Genomic DNA, 13896 nt, shown 5'->3' with positions numbered 1-13896 from the left:
CTACGAGCCGTATGCGTCCTCCCAAAAATCATGCTGGTAACCATGACATACAGTAGCGTGGCAACATACTTTTGAATGTATGCGAGATGATAAGCGATGTGTAAAACTTGTCCCCAGCTACAAAAAGTGTGAATTGCAGGCTTTCTTACTCCCTTAGGTGTTTTTTTTTTTTTTTTTTTTAATTCACTAGTCTATTGCTCGAAGGCGATAGGTAGCTGGCTTCACGGCGGGGAGGTTGGCAGTTCGATTCTCCCCGGGTGCATTTTTTTCTTTTTTAAGCTGCCATTGTCGCAGTTGGAACTGAAATCGAATATTTCAGCAGAAGAAACGCCCCTGACTCACGCAGAATGTTTACTGAACGCTGCCATTGATTCCGGGCATGGAGGCTCAGGTAGCCACACTGAGAGCAACCCAGCGGTGGCGGGCGGCGTGTCTTAAAAATTTTCAAAATAATGTTAAAAAATACATATACAATTTAAACTTATACAAATACTTTTGTAAAGGTTTTCAATAAGTGAATAAATGTTTCAGCAGTCGCAGTAGCTGCTAGGTTTGCAGGTCACGTGACTGGGACACATATTGTAGTGTCAAGTTTCTACACTACGAACCGCCACCCTTCCAATTTCAGAAAGTTTGGTGCCAAATTAAAATAATTTCGCCAATTTGTTGGTAAATTGCTTGTGGTTACCGGGCCATATAAAATGCTGGCTTTCATTTGGGATAGAGAACATATGCTCGACAAAAATCGGTTGTCTGTCCCTTTAAAAGCAGTAGGGAGGGGGGAAAAAAAAAAAAACGAACGACCTCCAGGGAGATTCGAACTAGTGACTCCCAGAACATCGAGCCGGCATTTTACCTCTACTCCACCTCAACTGATGGCGCCTTTGCTCTCAATACATACACAGCCGGCTGCTTCTAGTTTGATGCATTTGAGAGGCCCTCGCAGTGATACTGCCTTTTCCTCACTCGCCGATCTTGCAGACGGGCCCCATGTTGCTGTTAATGCAAGTTATGTAGCCGGATCGCCTTTATTTAACCTACTAAAAGCTATCGTACACACCCACCTTGGTGACACAAACCACAGCAGTTGGATCGGGACCATGTTTCGCTTGTGGCTTGAGCTATCAGAATCGCGTGGACTTCACTTGTTGCAACCTCATTTTCCTCAAGCAATCTCAGATTTACAGTGCGTTTATTTCAGCTCAAGTAGGTGCGAGCCAAGCGTACATCAAAATCTTCCAAAGCAGCAGTCCACCAGTGGTCTGTACACACCATGGAGGGGAAATTGGAAGGCCTGATTGGTTCTTTCAGTTTGCCACTTCGCTGCCGCTCCGCCGACAACGAACTTTTCTGACCCAGCTAGATTGGCGGCAGACGACTTTTTTTCCGCTGCTGGGCTCTGTTCGTCATCTTTTCGCCACATATTCGCTCCATGTAATCTGGCCTTAAGACTGTCTCGTAGAGCAGACTGCCATCCCACTCGTCATTGGCCCACCACTGTATCTCGTGAGTTGTCCGTCTCCCGCGACAATTACTTGATGGCCAACAGTCTCCCACGACAGCACCCCAAGGCCTCTGTTGTGCCACGACCACTGCTGGAAAAGCTTCTAAATCCAACCTTGAACAGGGTACTGTGGTGAGACACAGCAATCCAGAAGGTTTTTTTCTGCGACAGCTAAGAGCCACTGCAAAATTATGTGTCATAAGGATAATGGAGGTGTGCTGCATATGCTTTTGATTGTGGAAAGCAATATACAGCAGCACTGACCCGGCTGATAAGAGCATACCACTAGTGCCTTGTTATCTCTCAGTTTCACCGTTCATTTCACAGGTTACGATGCTGCGATTTCTCGACGATTGACAGCTCACATGTGCAACTAAGGTGTACCTGCAGACGGGGCATTTGCTGCTGCCTTTGTGCTGTAGTGCTGTCTATCACCTGTTACAGATAACACCAGAACGATTCACACGAGTTGTTTGCATGGGCCACTGAGACTTTCACTTTTTTATATTTATTGCTGGGGATTATTATATTTGTCGCTGAGGCTTATTTGGCTTGTTAACCAAAACACCAAAAAACACCCGTCACCCGCAGTGGCATAGCATGAGTGGCATGAGTGTGTGCATGGTTGTGTGTGTGTGTGTTGAAAAAAAAAACATTTGCTCCGGCATCACCCACCCTGGGTGGCAGGCTAGCAGGCGCACAGTGCAAGGGCCACAGCCTTTCTGCCTAGCCGTGCGTGCCATCCAGGGCAACTTTTCCGCAAATAAAGATTACTGTTACATGTAATATTATTATTATTATTCATTTATTGGCAATGCTAACCTGCTATGGTTTCTTCCTTTCAAACAGTTGCACATCACCTGTAGCACGCACGATCTACATACGTGCATTTAGCAGAATGTAGGGGAAGGCTAGTTGTATTTCTTGAAAGCCATCACAAATTGTTTTGTAGAAGTTTAACTATCTTGCTTACTTGCGTTTCATTAACTGTAAAGAAAAACAAATGGAAGTTGTGTCCTCACACGAAGCATTAATTCTACAACTGCACTTATTTTAAGCTGCCAAAAGTGCAACCTCTTGAGTACCCAGACACACAACACCTCGTGGGTATTACCCCATGAAACAAGGGCAAAACTTCCAATCAGTAGTGTGCTGTGATAGCACGACATGGCCCTTTTGAACTAGTAAAGGGTGCAATAGCCAGGACATAGCCGCTTGAGACAAGGCATGCATGAAAGCTAGCGTGCCAACAGGAATGCAGCGGAATTTTCATTTTGGATACCTGCCACGTGACACCTAGGATACAAAAGCGATAGTTCAGCCTACATCATTTTAGTTCATTAGTTCAGCCTACAGCATAAAAACATTTAAGATTTTTGTGCGGGTATTGTAGCAGCGAAGGTAAAATGTGCACTGATTGTCACATTAGCAGATGACACGAGCGCACAATTGAAAGCACTCTCATCTCATGCGCTCACTCTCCGATCTTGTTTTGGTTTTCTGTTTTTAATTCAATTTGCCTGATGGTGCGTGGCAGAGCCTCTGGCGGCCCAGAGTAGCAGGAAATAACGAGCACACAAGCACGGGCATATGGTAGAGAGAGAAAGTAATGGAGGCAGAGAGTGCAGCTGGACGGTGAACACACAATAAGTGCTTGCTTTGTGTGCTTTGTGATTTGGATGATAGTTCAGTTTGAGAGCAAGTCGGCAAAATAACATCCCTGCAAACATCCCTTTAGAGCAAATGCATGCGTCTGCAGGCTGACCACAAGCACTTGCCAGCTGAATTATTTCAGGACCTTGCTGTCAGAACGTCAGTCATTTAAAATGTGCTTTGCCTATCCTCGATAGAATGTGCTCTATGAGAAGGAAGAGTAATGCAAGGCGCTGCACCTCAGCTGAGCTACCATTCCTCAAATAATGTAAGCCTTCCTACTCACCAGGGATCCTCTTCCTTGAGAAGGTCTGGCAGGACACTAACCAACGCTATGTTTAGGAACCCTCCTGAAGTGAAAGGAAGTATCCACGAAGTAGACATGTCTGCAAAAACCAACAAACACCATGCCCCTGTTGAGTACCCACAAAGCATCTTCATCTTTCAAGTTAACATTACATGCTTGTTGCAAACTTCACCTGCTCTGTTCAGTCCCTCGGGCTAAGCCGGCATGAAGTTTGTTGCAGTACAACAGGATGAAGGAGAAGGGTAGTGCAGAGGAAGCAAGACAAATGACCCTGCCCACTATCTAGATGGTTGAGAACTCTCAATACTGTGCAGTACCATGCCGTACTGCTGTCTAGCTGTATCTAGCAACGCCAACTCTTTATTTTCCTCTTCAAAGGTCCCACACTTTGAATGAGGGCACTAGAACGCTTTTACGAAGTGGGCACTACAAACTAAAGCATTCATTATTTTACTTCAATGGAAAACAGCATGAAGGCAGGATATAAGAAACGATTCACACTACACAAGTGCTGGTAAACAACTCAACGCGGTTTACCGTGGCAGGAAAATGTATGCAAGAAAGCTGTTATCCGCCATGTGTCGAAACAGCATCAACTAGCACAACAAGTACACAATCTCCTTCTCAAGGAGTGATATTGATGGTTCACTAACAAAAGTTTTTCCTTGCTTGTTTATTTCGACAGCTCCATAAATTTCATGCTCACTCCAGCCAGGATGCCATACATGACACTTCCTTCAAAGTGTCATGTACCAACTGGCTCATCAGCAAAGCCTTCTGCGGTTCATTAGCCTACATGCACTGAATCCAATATCACCTGAAATAAAACTTGAGCTGCTGCAATAGACTTCTGGTAAGCCAAACTCACTTGAATTGAGTTCTCGCAGACAATTACAAACAAACCTGGCAATAACCTTGGCTTCCCACAAATACACTGCAGAAAAAAACTTGTTGGACAAACACCTGATTAACTAAAAAGATTTTAGAGGCCTCCTCAAACTTACTTTAACCAATCTTCACTCACAATGTCCAAGCGAAAGGAAAAACAAAATGCGAGCACCCACCCATGTCCTCCAGTGAGTCTGCCGACAGGGCTGTCACCGCGCCAGCCACTCCAACAGCTGCCGTGAAAACTTGGGCCTTGGCAGCATCCCAGCGGTTGAAACCGGACTTCAAGAGTATTGCAAAGTCACCCACTTCGTGGGGGATCTCGTGTATAAGGATGGCCAGCGTAGTCACCACCCCCATCTGCAACAGTCCACAAATGGCTGTGTGAATTGGGCACATCTCTGCCCTTTTCAAGTTCAAGTTCAAGTTCAAAAAGTCCACTGCCACACTTAAGAAAGTCCACTTCAGAAAGTTCACTGCCACACTTAAGCTTGACACTAAGGTGGCTGGAATGTAGAGGTGTGAAATGCAATGAGTATTGAAAAAAATTGCTCTTTGTATCCGCTTGCGACGTCGGTACCAAGGAATGTCAGGAAAAGGTACCCATTTTTGGTTCTTAGCTTGACTGGAAACATTTTGCGAAGAGCTTACGCCATTCCAAAGGCTGGAAGATTCTGTAGCCTGTGAAAGACACTTTGACATAAAGTACATTAAATGCTGCTCATATGCACCTGCATTGGGTTCTGCCGTCTGAATTACTGAAGCATGATATACAGCTTTCACAAATATGCATTGCATCTAAATCGGTTTATTTTACCCCTGTGTATTCATCCTCCAGGAATTCAATGACACCCTGTGGATGGTAGGGAATTTTCGATACTACACAGCATTTCTCAATATAATAATTGAAAGATGATCTAGCAGTGACAATATTTCCCACAATTCCCAATTACATACCCAAGAATCTGCTTACAGTAAGCAAAAGACTGTCAGACCCATGTGCATGCACACACAGCAGTCAACTGACATCGGCAAGCGCGATGACACATAGAAGGGAAGCTCATCAAAAATGTGAACGGTTGTTAGGGAAGTGGACAGAAAAACTGGTGCCTGCTCTGAACGTTTGAAAGCTCTCTGCGATGTGTACCACGTTGGCCATGTACCACAAGTAAGTGGAGCACGAGTCCCACAACAAACTCGTGTTGCATTGATATTAGTGCTTATGGAGTACTGCCAGTGGAAATGGGTGCATGTGCAACATTGTTGCCGTTGAAGCCAGGTGTTGCACTCAATACACTTGCACAGGCTGCTGCTTGCCTCTATCTGATAGCATTTTTACTCCACTTATGCTTACAAAGAAAGTCAAATTCAGCGATTCCTCCGGAAAGAATGCAAACATGGACAAAATAACTGCCGGTCATGATTGCTATGTTACATATAAATAAGCAGCTGAGGCACAGAAGATGCCGCTCGCCTCCTAATGCGCCTTCCCCAACAGCGCAGCTGCATGCAGGCTCGGGGCGGTCAGACTGACCAGCTTGGGAAAACCGCTCTTCGCTAGAGGTGCTAGAAACATTCTAATGCGTTTAGACGAGTACTGACACAAAATTTCACAGCCGAGATAACTATGTAATAGGCTTCCTTTGTATATGGAGATATATCCCAGAAAGTTTCTACAGTAGCCATTCGGTATGTCATATTTCAAATCTATTTAAATCTCCGCATGTACGAGAAAGCTCACAATGGATGCCCTTTCAAAACTGGCATCAAGATGATGCCATCTGCTCCTGACCCCAAACTGCCGACATCACGGCACCCGTTGCGGTTGGAGCGTGCTGCTGTGCCTTGTGTATCAGGTCACAGTTTTGGGACTGATGTCATGCTGCCTGGGGGCGTGGAGATGGTGGAAACCATGGCCGGTCTGGGCGACATGAGCATCCGGACCAGCAGTGGTGCGACAAGAACGGTGACGTCACGAGTGCCATCCTGTCGTGGCAGCCACCTCTGTATTTGTTTTGTCGGAACCGAAACTGACACGAATAAACGAGACTGTAAATAATTACTATTTATGCTGCGATCAACGGGCTAATGAGCCAGTCCATGATTAGTGGGCTGGTAGGCACCCATAGCAGTGAAAAAAATGTAACACAAAAATTTCATGTCAGTACTCCTTCAAGCTTTCATGCTCAGACTACCCTACCAACCTAAAATCATTATTGCAACTAAAACAACTTTTTTAACAATTATTTATATATACAAAAAAAACTCGCACTAAAATAAATGCTGTCTCCGTGTACCTAGAGCCACTAGATCAGGTTTTTTTAGTGGCTCTCCGTGTACCAAACAAAAGTTTTGTTTATTTCTTCACTGAGACCAAAAGCAAGCTGGCTGGAAGCGTTTGCCTGCTCACACACTGAAAAGCACTGCGACTGAGCCTGATTAAGAGCCCTAGAGCCAAGACCAGATGTTATACAACACTGAATGCAAATAGTAGTATTTCAAGAAGGCAATAAAAGACTACATCAAAAAATGCTCGCAATAGCGGTGCTGCCTAAGCCTCCTGGATATGCCTTGTTGATTTGTAGTAGCAGTATTCTAGGAGAAAATTATTCGGGCACCAAGTACAGATCAGCTAGTCCAAGGGGATGTTGTTTTGTCCACGTATGACTGCGTTGCCATCCAGGATTTTCTTGTAAACCCGTGGCACAAATAGACGAATATTCCACACCTACAAGAGCACTGAGCTAACATGATGGCATGTTTATACTAAGTTTCTCTATTATTGCACTGGGCGGGTGTGGGGGGCACTACATTTGCAAATGCTTTCCCCTCTTGTGAGGCCATATGGAAACCGCTACTACCAGATTGAATGGTGCATGGTGCATAGGTTCGGAAACATTATGGGCGCCACCACTACCCTAGTGAAAATGTTCAACTGGGAATCCAACTGGTCCCAACTGGTCCCAGTTAAACTGGGTTATGGAACAATTCCCAGTTGGACCAGTTGCAACTGGTCCCAACTGGGACCAGCGGGGAATCCCAGTTGGGACCAGTTGCAGCTGGTCCCAGTTGCAATAAATCCAAGTTGGGACCAGTTGAAACTGGTCCCGGTTGGGACCAGCTGCAAGTGGAATAGCTGGGAATGGCCGCAACTGGTCCCAACTGGGACCTGTTGCGGCCATTCTCACCTACTCCACTTGCAGCTGATCTCCGGCACTCCCCGTTCCACAATCATCTGCAGCGGGACGTTTCTCCCAACTGCACTTGACTGCGCAACCAGGTAGCACCAACAAATGGCACAAGGCAGCAGAGCTTCTTTGGTGTCATTTATTAAAACTGCATCAATATAGTTCCTCCTCATTGCTTCCTTGGCTCACAACGTTTTTTTCACTCTGCTTCGATGGTGTCCCCGTATCAGCAGGCGAGGGTGAGGTGGAAGAATGGCTTGCACTTGTTCTCAGCATCCGCCCCCTAGGCTCCGGTCTCTGAAAATGTGTAATTTGGCAATTTAGATATGCAGCACGACAACCAGATTTTGAGTCAGCGTACGTCCGACGTATCGTTAGATTCTGGGATCGGCGTACGTCCGACGTACCTTTAGACACAGCGTCAAAAAAACATACCTAGGAAATGTGGTTTGTGAAAATAAAATCAAAATAAAGTAAAATTTAAGTCAACTTCCTTCATGAGCGGTCGCCGGTGCAATTAAGAACGAAAGCGCGTAGAAAACACGTTTGTTGAGCACAGTATATTTGTAGAACTAAAGTTCAAGCAGCAAGTACCACTTAAATGGCCAGTTCATGATAGTCACGCACACAATAAAAAGAAAAAACAGAGACACGTACCTGCACTGTCAAGAGTCCAGCCGAGGCAAAATCCTTTGTCCCTCAGTCTTATTCAACTTGCGATAGCTGCACCTTGCTGGGGAAAAATCCTTGAGACCTCAAGAACAACTTGCTTGTTATAGAGCTTATGCATATAATCTATAGTGCTCCCACGAAATATTTAAACGTAGGCTATCAGAGAACAGTAGCGTTACCACGATTACTGCGATCACGTTTTACCTGTACGGCGCCATTTGCCTTTGTACGAAACTACAGAAACCGCACGACTAAATTTTTGAATAAATATGTCATTTAACATTTAATTAGCCCAACAAAATGTCAAAAATTACAGAATGCAATATTTTTTAGGTTTGTTTAAAATGTAAATTGTACACCAGTTTGTTACTTGGATACACGATGATGAACGCCTCTAAAACGGCTACTTGACATCGTAGTGGCGTATCAAAATGGACGCTACTGTGGCTCATAAACATGACGGAAAGAAAAGCTTTTCCTCCATGCTCATAAACGTAGTTCATAAAAATCACACGTTGAAGGCAGTCTTAATGACGGGGTTTTTCTGCCACGGCAATTGTGGCCACGACATCTGCACTTTTGTCTGCTACCTGTCTCCAGCTGGCGTTCCTCGCGATTATGCTTGTATGCCCGGTAAAAGCGCTCTTGCCTAATTTGTTTTCCCGCACATCAAGAAAAAAAAAATTTTTCTGGCGCGTCGCAGGCGTCGTGAAATCACCCCCCTATCCGAAACTCTAATTCCCTGCAGCGCGCCTCTCAGCTACCGTGCTCGCGAGACCGTGACCGTCCTTCGCCGTCGCGACCGTCCCTCTCGCGGCCCTAGGACGGCCGTCTCGATCGCCAGCGCGCCCCTACATCATACGCGTCGACTGGGTGTTGCGGAGTTGTGCTGGAAGAAAAGTATAAATGGATGAGGACACAGGAGGAGAAGTTAAGAGGGATGATAATTTACAAAGCCGAGGGAGGAGAAAATAATATGCAACGGCAGGAAACGGTGAGAGAGTTCGGGCCAACGTTGGTTCGGGCCACCCGCCGGTGCGCGAGAACGGCAGTTTTACGACGTCTGATTTTGTTAATTAAGGGTACCTCGGGTTAAAAGCTGCTTTGTAAAAGAAGCTTGCGAAAATTCAGAGGAAACAATGATCTGTAACATTATACATTGATTCTACATTCGATAAGCATGCCTACCACATGAGACCAGCTTAAGCCCAACTGGGACAAGTTGGCCCCTTTCAGATTCCCAGTTGGGACCATGCCTCCCAACTGGGGCCAGTTGTCCCATTTCAACTTCCCAACTAGGACCAGTCGCCTCCCAACTGGGACCAGTTGCCCCCTTTCAGCTTCCCAACTGGGACCAGTCGGCTACCAACTGGGACCAATTGCATCCCAACTGGGACCAGTTAATTCCCCACTGGGACCAGTTGATCCCAGTTAAGACCAGCTGAAAGATTTTCACTAGGGTAACGTCACTGGGGAGAGAGAATAGACATCGTACATTGTCGGTTTCACTACCCAAAAATGAGGTTCATTTCTGAATGGTTTGCCTGCCGGCCTGGCATGAATATTGGCTGCCTTGAATTGAAACAACAAAGTCAAACAGCACAGCTTATTTTTCCACTGAATGGAGGGAATGTCCTCTCGTCACCTTGCTGCGGGTGCAAGGAACTCTGTTGCTGACCCACCTTAATGCCAACAAGGAAGCTTGCTGCCACAGCCAGGCCATGGGTGAAGTTATCGATGCCATTGGCCATAAGATTTAGGTAGCCGGTAACCTGTGTGTGCAAGAAGCAGAAGAGGACGAAAGACAGCAATGTACTTCAACATTCGCTTTTTCTTATTCCCGCTCTGTCGATACATACACAACAACAAGAAAACAATACACAAGTCTTAACTTGGGATTTTTCATAATATTGATGAGGCTTGGCCGCACGATGACATAAAAGTTGAGTTAACGCTGTGGTAGCCAACTCGTAGCCAACTTATATTAATATCACACTACGTGGTGAGCTTTATAGCCATAAAGGTCCAAACAAGTCTCAGCAAGTTCCATAAAGTTGTGACTGATTTATTACGCTAATTGTGGAATCACGGAAAGCTCAGCAGCTGAAAAATGAAGCCAGGAGTTGCACCATTCACTGTCTTTCAAACTTGATGCATGTCAACACCAAACTGAAGGGTCAATGATGGCCATTGGCTGGCCATTACACTCACTGTACATAGGGACCCTGCCCTCATCATATGTGCGGTGTTTTTGCACTTTTCAGAGTACTAGTACTTTTAAGTGCAGCTTTGCCCTTGCCACAGCAATTGTGAACAAGGCTTTGTAAGAGTCAGAACATCTACTACAAGGGTTGCCACTGAACCCTCAATTTCAGAACCAGAAATGGTGAACATGTCAACATTGCACCTGAGCTATTAGCTTCATTACAGCGTAGGGCTACAGGACAGCTTTCACCAGTTGGGCACCCATTGAAATGGCATGGTCGTGGGCACTAAATTTCCATTTAGCCTATGTCAGCATCTTCTACATAATGAAACTTTTCTGAATTGCTAAGTGAACAATTACCTATGCATGAACCATTTATGCTACATTTTGCTAGCAATGAGTCTCTCCAGTGCACGTATAGAGCATGAATCTGACCAAAGATATCCACGCTCTGGGCTCCAACAGAAACGATCCAATCAAAGAGGTCGAATGCGTGTCATTGAAGTGCCACATGACCAGTATTGAGGGCAATGCATGTCTGCTGCCATCCGAAGACATGGCGCAATAAATGTGTGGCAGAGGAAGATCCAGATCCTGTGGAATGTGGGTAGGAGCAAGATGGTTTGCACGATAGTGCCATGTTTTGGGGTATGCGGGGAAAAGTGGGAGGGGTTGACTGATGCCCCCCACCTGCAAACTGCAGTTCTCTCTCTACTTTTTTCGCCTCCAATTGAATTTTTGGCCACTTCATACTTGGCATTTTAGTAGCTTATAATTACAGTCCAGTTCTTCAAACCAAATGTCCAAACTTCAGGTTGTCAAGTAAAAAAAACACCTAGATTATTGGCACACCACATGAAACTGATTTAGAACAGCTGTTGTTTATTGCTGCGCATCAAACCTAACCACTAGAGTGCATGCAGCATTACCCATGTGGCCGGCTATGGTAACATATGCAGGGGCTCAGCCTTGCACCCGAAAGATGTACGAGAGGCATCAAGTATGCCTCTAAATAACTCAATCATTGCTTCTCATAATATTGGGGCTCACGTGAATGGTCTTTAGGCCATCCAGCGCAGAAGCCGGCTTGGTGACGCCATTTTGATTGACGTCGGAGTGGGGCAGCGACTGGTCCGGCCGTGGCCCCGTTGAGGAGAAGACCAGCTCGAGCACGATGAAGGTGAACACACCCAGCAGCACCCACAGGCCCAGGGTCAGGTGCGCTTGCACTGGGCTCTCGTTGCCTGTCGCAGCCATGCATGGTGGTATGTCAGACACACACCTCGCCCAACAGCAGGCTCTTTCCAGGGAGCAGCAGCAACAAACAAGGCTTATGCACATGGGCTGCAGCTGTATGCCCAGTGCTGCCATTAAAGGACCAGGGATTACCCAATTAATCCACCACACCCACAAAAAATATTGCCCTTTCCCATCAGCACACGCCGAGAGCTAGGCACTGCTTCCTGCCTTTTAAGCACGTCTCAGAGACTGCATCTTTCCTGCTGCCAGGGGAGGAGACACTCTTTTCAGTCACTGTGATGAAAGATACTGCGTCCCTCTATGAAAGGTCTGCAGAGTGCTATGGTATGTTTATGACTGGTTTGCAGAGATGCAACGGAGATACAAAGACGCAAAATCCAGGTGTCTCATGAGAGATCTGCTTTGTAGGGCACGAGTTGTAATATATGGCAGTAACATCACTTTATTTTTGCCTAATGTGAAATGCAACTGCAAGACACCAAAAATCAAACAGATGTTTTCAAATACCAAGCACACAGAAACGTAGCTTACAAAAATTTCTGCATTTGTAAAAAAAAAGGAAAAAATAAGGATTTCGAGGACCTACTAGCTGCGGGGATTTGCGAGCACAAATAAAACATAAACCGGGCCATACAAGTCTACTGTTAATGGGTACAAGCGAGTGTGACACCGATGCTGACAGCCGGCACATGCGCGCACGAGGCGGAAGCAGCCGCGTGTCGTCTGCTACTGAGAAAGCGGAACTAAAAGAGAAAGAAATGCAATTTCTGTTCACGCGCATGAAATAAGCGCGCTTGCTTGCAGCCTCTTTTATTTCTTTACGTAGAATTAGTTAGCCTTTTTTTTTCTTTTGTCCACAACCGGGCCAGCATCACTGGGCTCAGAGGCCCGTCTTTGATTGATTGATTGCTTGATTGATTGATTGATTGATGATTGATTGATTGATTGATTGATTGATTGATTGAACGCTTATTACAGTTTCTCACATGAAGTTTACAAACACTGATTGGACCCATAGCCAGAGGCTAGTGCAGGGTCCAATAAGAAAAGTAAAGGACAGAAGCGGGAAATATCAATGACAGATATATGAAGTTGAGAATATATGTACAAAACAAATGAAGTAAAAAAATTCTCTTCTTGTCCTTTTGACGTAAATATCGCTTGCCCTACTGAAAGTATACGAGCAACAACATTCATACAATTGATGTTGCAGTTTCAGAGTACATGGCAGGTATGAGCGCGATGTTTGGTCGTGTGAAGCCTGCTACAACACGCCGCATCCGCCGAAAACGCTTTCACTTTTAATTTTCACAGTATATAAAGAATACGCGGCCAATTAGTTGTACCGCTATGCCCAACGGTGATTTCAAACGTCGTGGCTGAGACCAGGCTGGTGTGACCAAAGGGGCAAAGCATAAAAGACTATGCTCGCCCGGTTGTGGACAAAATAGAAAGGCCAAATTTTTTTAGAATAACGTATAGAGAAATAAAGAATGCTGCAACGCAGTGTGTTTATCTTCATGCCAGAACAGAAACAGTATTATTTTTTTCTTCTTTTAATCCCGCCTTCGAGAGCGAGACTGCGGCGCACCGTAGCAGACGACACGCGCCGTAGCAGACGACATTGTATTTCGTACCCTGGTGTGACCATGCAAATGGCCATAAAAGCGGCAGCGCCCTCCCTACAAATGAACAAACAAGCCAAGTCCGTGTCTGACCAGGCGAAAAGGTGGACGAGCAAAACGCGCGTCGTCGTTCCTCACCCGGCCGACGCGTGAAATAAGGCATCCGCACCGAAGCAGCAGACGGTCGCCGAGAATACGGTCAAGGAAACGCGCGCCAGCGTGGGTCAAAAGCACGGCGAGGCCGGAGACGGGTCCTGTGTTCAATCAGTGCGCGCACACTGTTGCAGACAAAAAACAAAGCTGCCCGGCAGCTCGGCGGCCCACATATCGCAACGACGCATCCCGGCACCATTCGCCGGCCGGTCGACAGACCCGACCCGTTGACCCGACTGACTGCCCGAAACACGGCGGGTCAAGCTGCAGCCAGCAAGTGCGCGACTGCGCGAGTAGCCCGGCAAAAATGATGAACGAATAAACATGAATGTGAGGGATGAAGAAACAAGGACTCCACCGAAAAACTCAAGAACGAGCGAGCGGGGCACGCAACCAGTTATTCGAAACGTTCAAGGCCCTCCGCGTAGTCGGAATATTCG

General features: G+C 46.1%; 1 protein-coding gene and 1 long non-coding RNA gene across 2 annotated transcripts in view; both read right to left on the bottom strand.

Annotated features, from left to right (window-relative positions):
- Window positions 1-13896, bottom strand: part of Zip99c (Zinc transporter Zip99C) — a 38301-nt gene that overhangs the window by 1512 nt on the left and 22893 nt on the right. Inside the window, exons 4-7 of the mRNA XM_077687669.1 lie at window positions 11469-11662; window positions 9895-9984; window positions 4529-4712; window positions 3444-3543 (exon numbers count right to left, since the gene is read on the bottom strand). Coding sequence (XP_077543795.1) covers window positions 3444-3543; window positions 4529-4712; window positions 9895-9984; window positions 11469-11662 — 568 coding nt within the window. The remainder of the gene's footprint in view (window positions 1-3443; window positions 3544-4528; window positions 4713-9894; window positions 9985-11468; window positions 11663-13896) is intronic.
- Window positions 7666-9888, bottom strand: LOC144155949 (uncharacterized). Its single transcript, XR_013319676.1, has 2 exons — window positions 8198-9888; window positions 7666-7837 (listed from the first exon to the last, which is right to left on the bottom strand). It is a non-coding gene; the product is annotated as an uncharacterized LOC144155949 (long non-coding RNA).

This window comes from Haemaphysalis longicornis, unplaced genomic scaffold (genome assembly GCF_048455015.1).
Source record: "Haemaphysalis longicornis isolate Haplotype H1 unplaced genomic scaffold, Haemaphysalis longicornis Haplotype H1 scaffold_1, whole genome shotgun sequence".
Taxonomy (NCBI): domain Eukaryota; kingdom Metazoa; phylum Arthropoda; class Arachnida; order Ixodida; family Ixodidae; genus Haemaphysalis; species Haemaphysalis longicornis.
The sequence above is the reverse complement of the archived record's forward strand: the minus strand, read 5'-3'. Positions and strand labels throughout refer to the sequence as shown.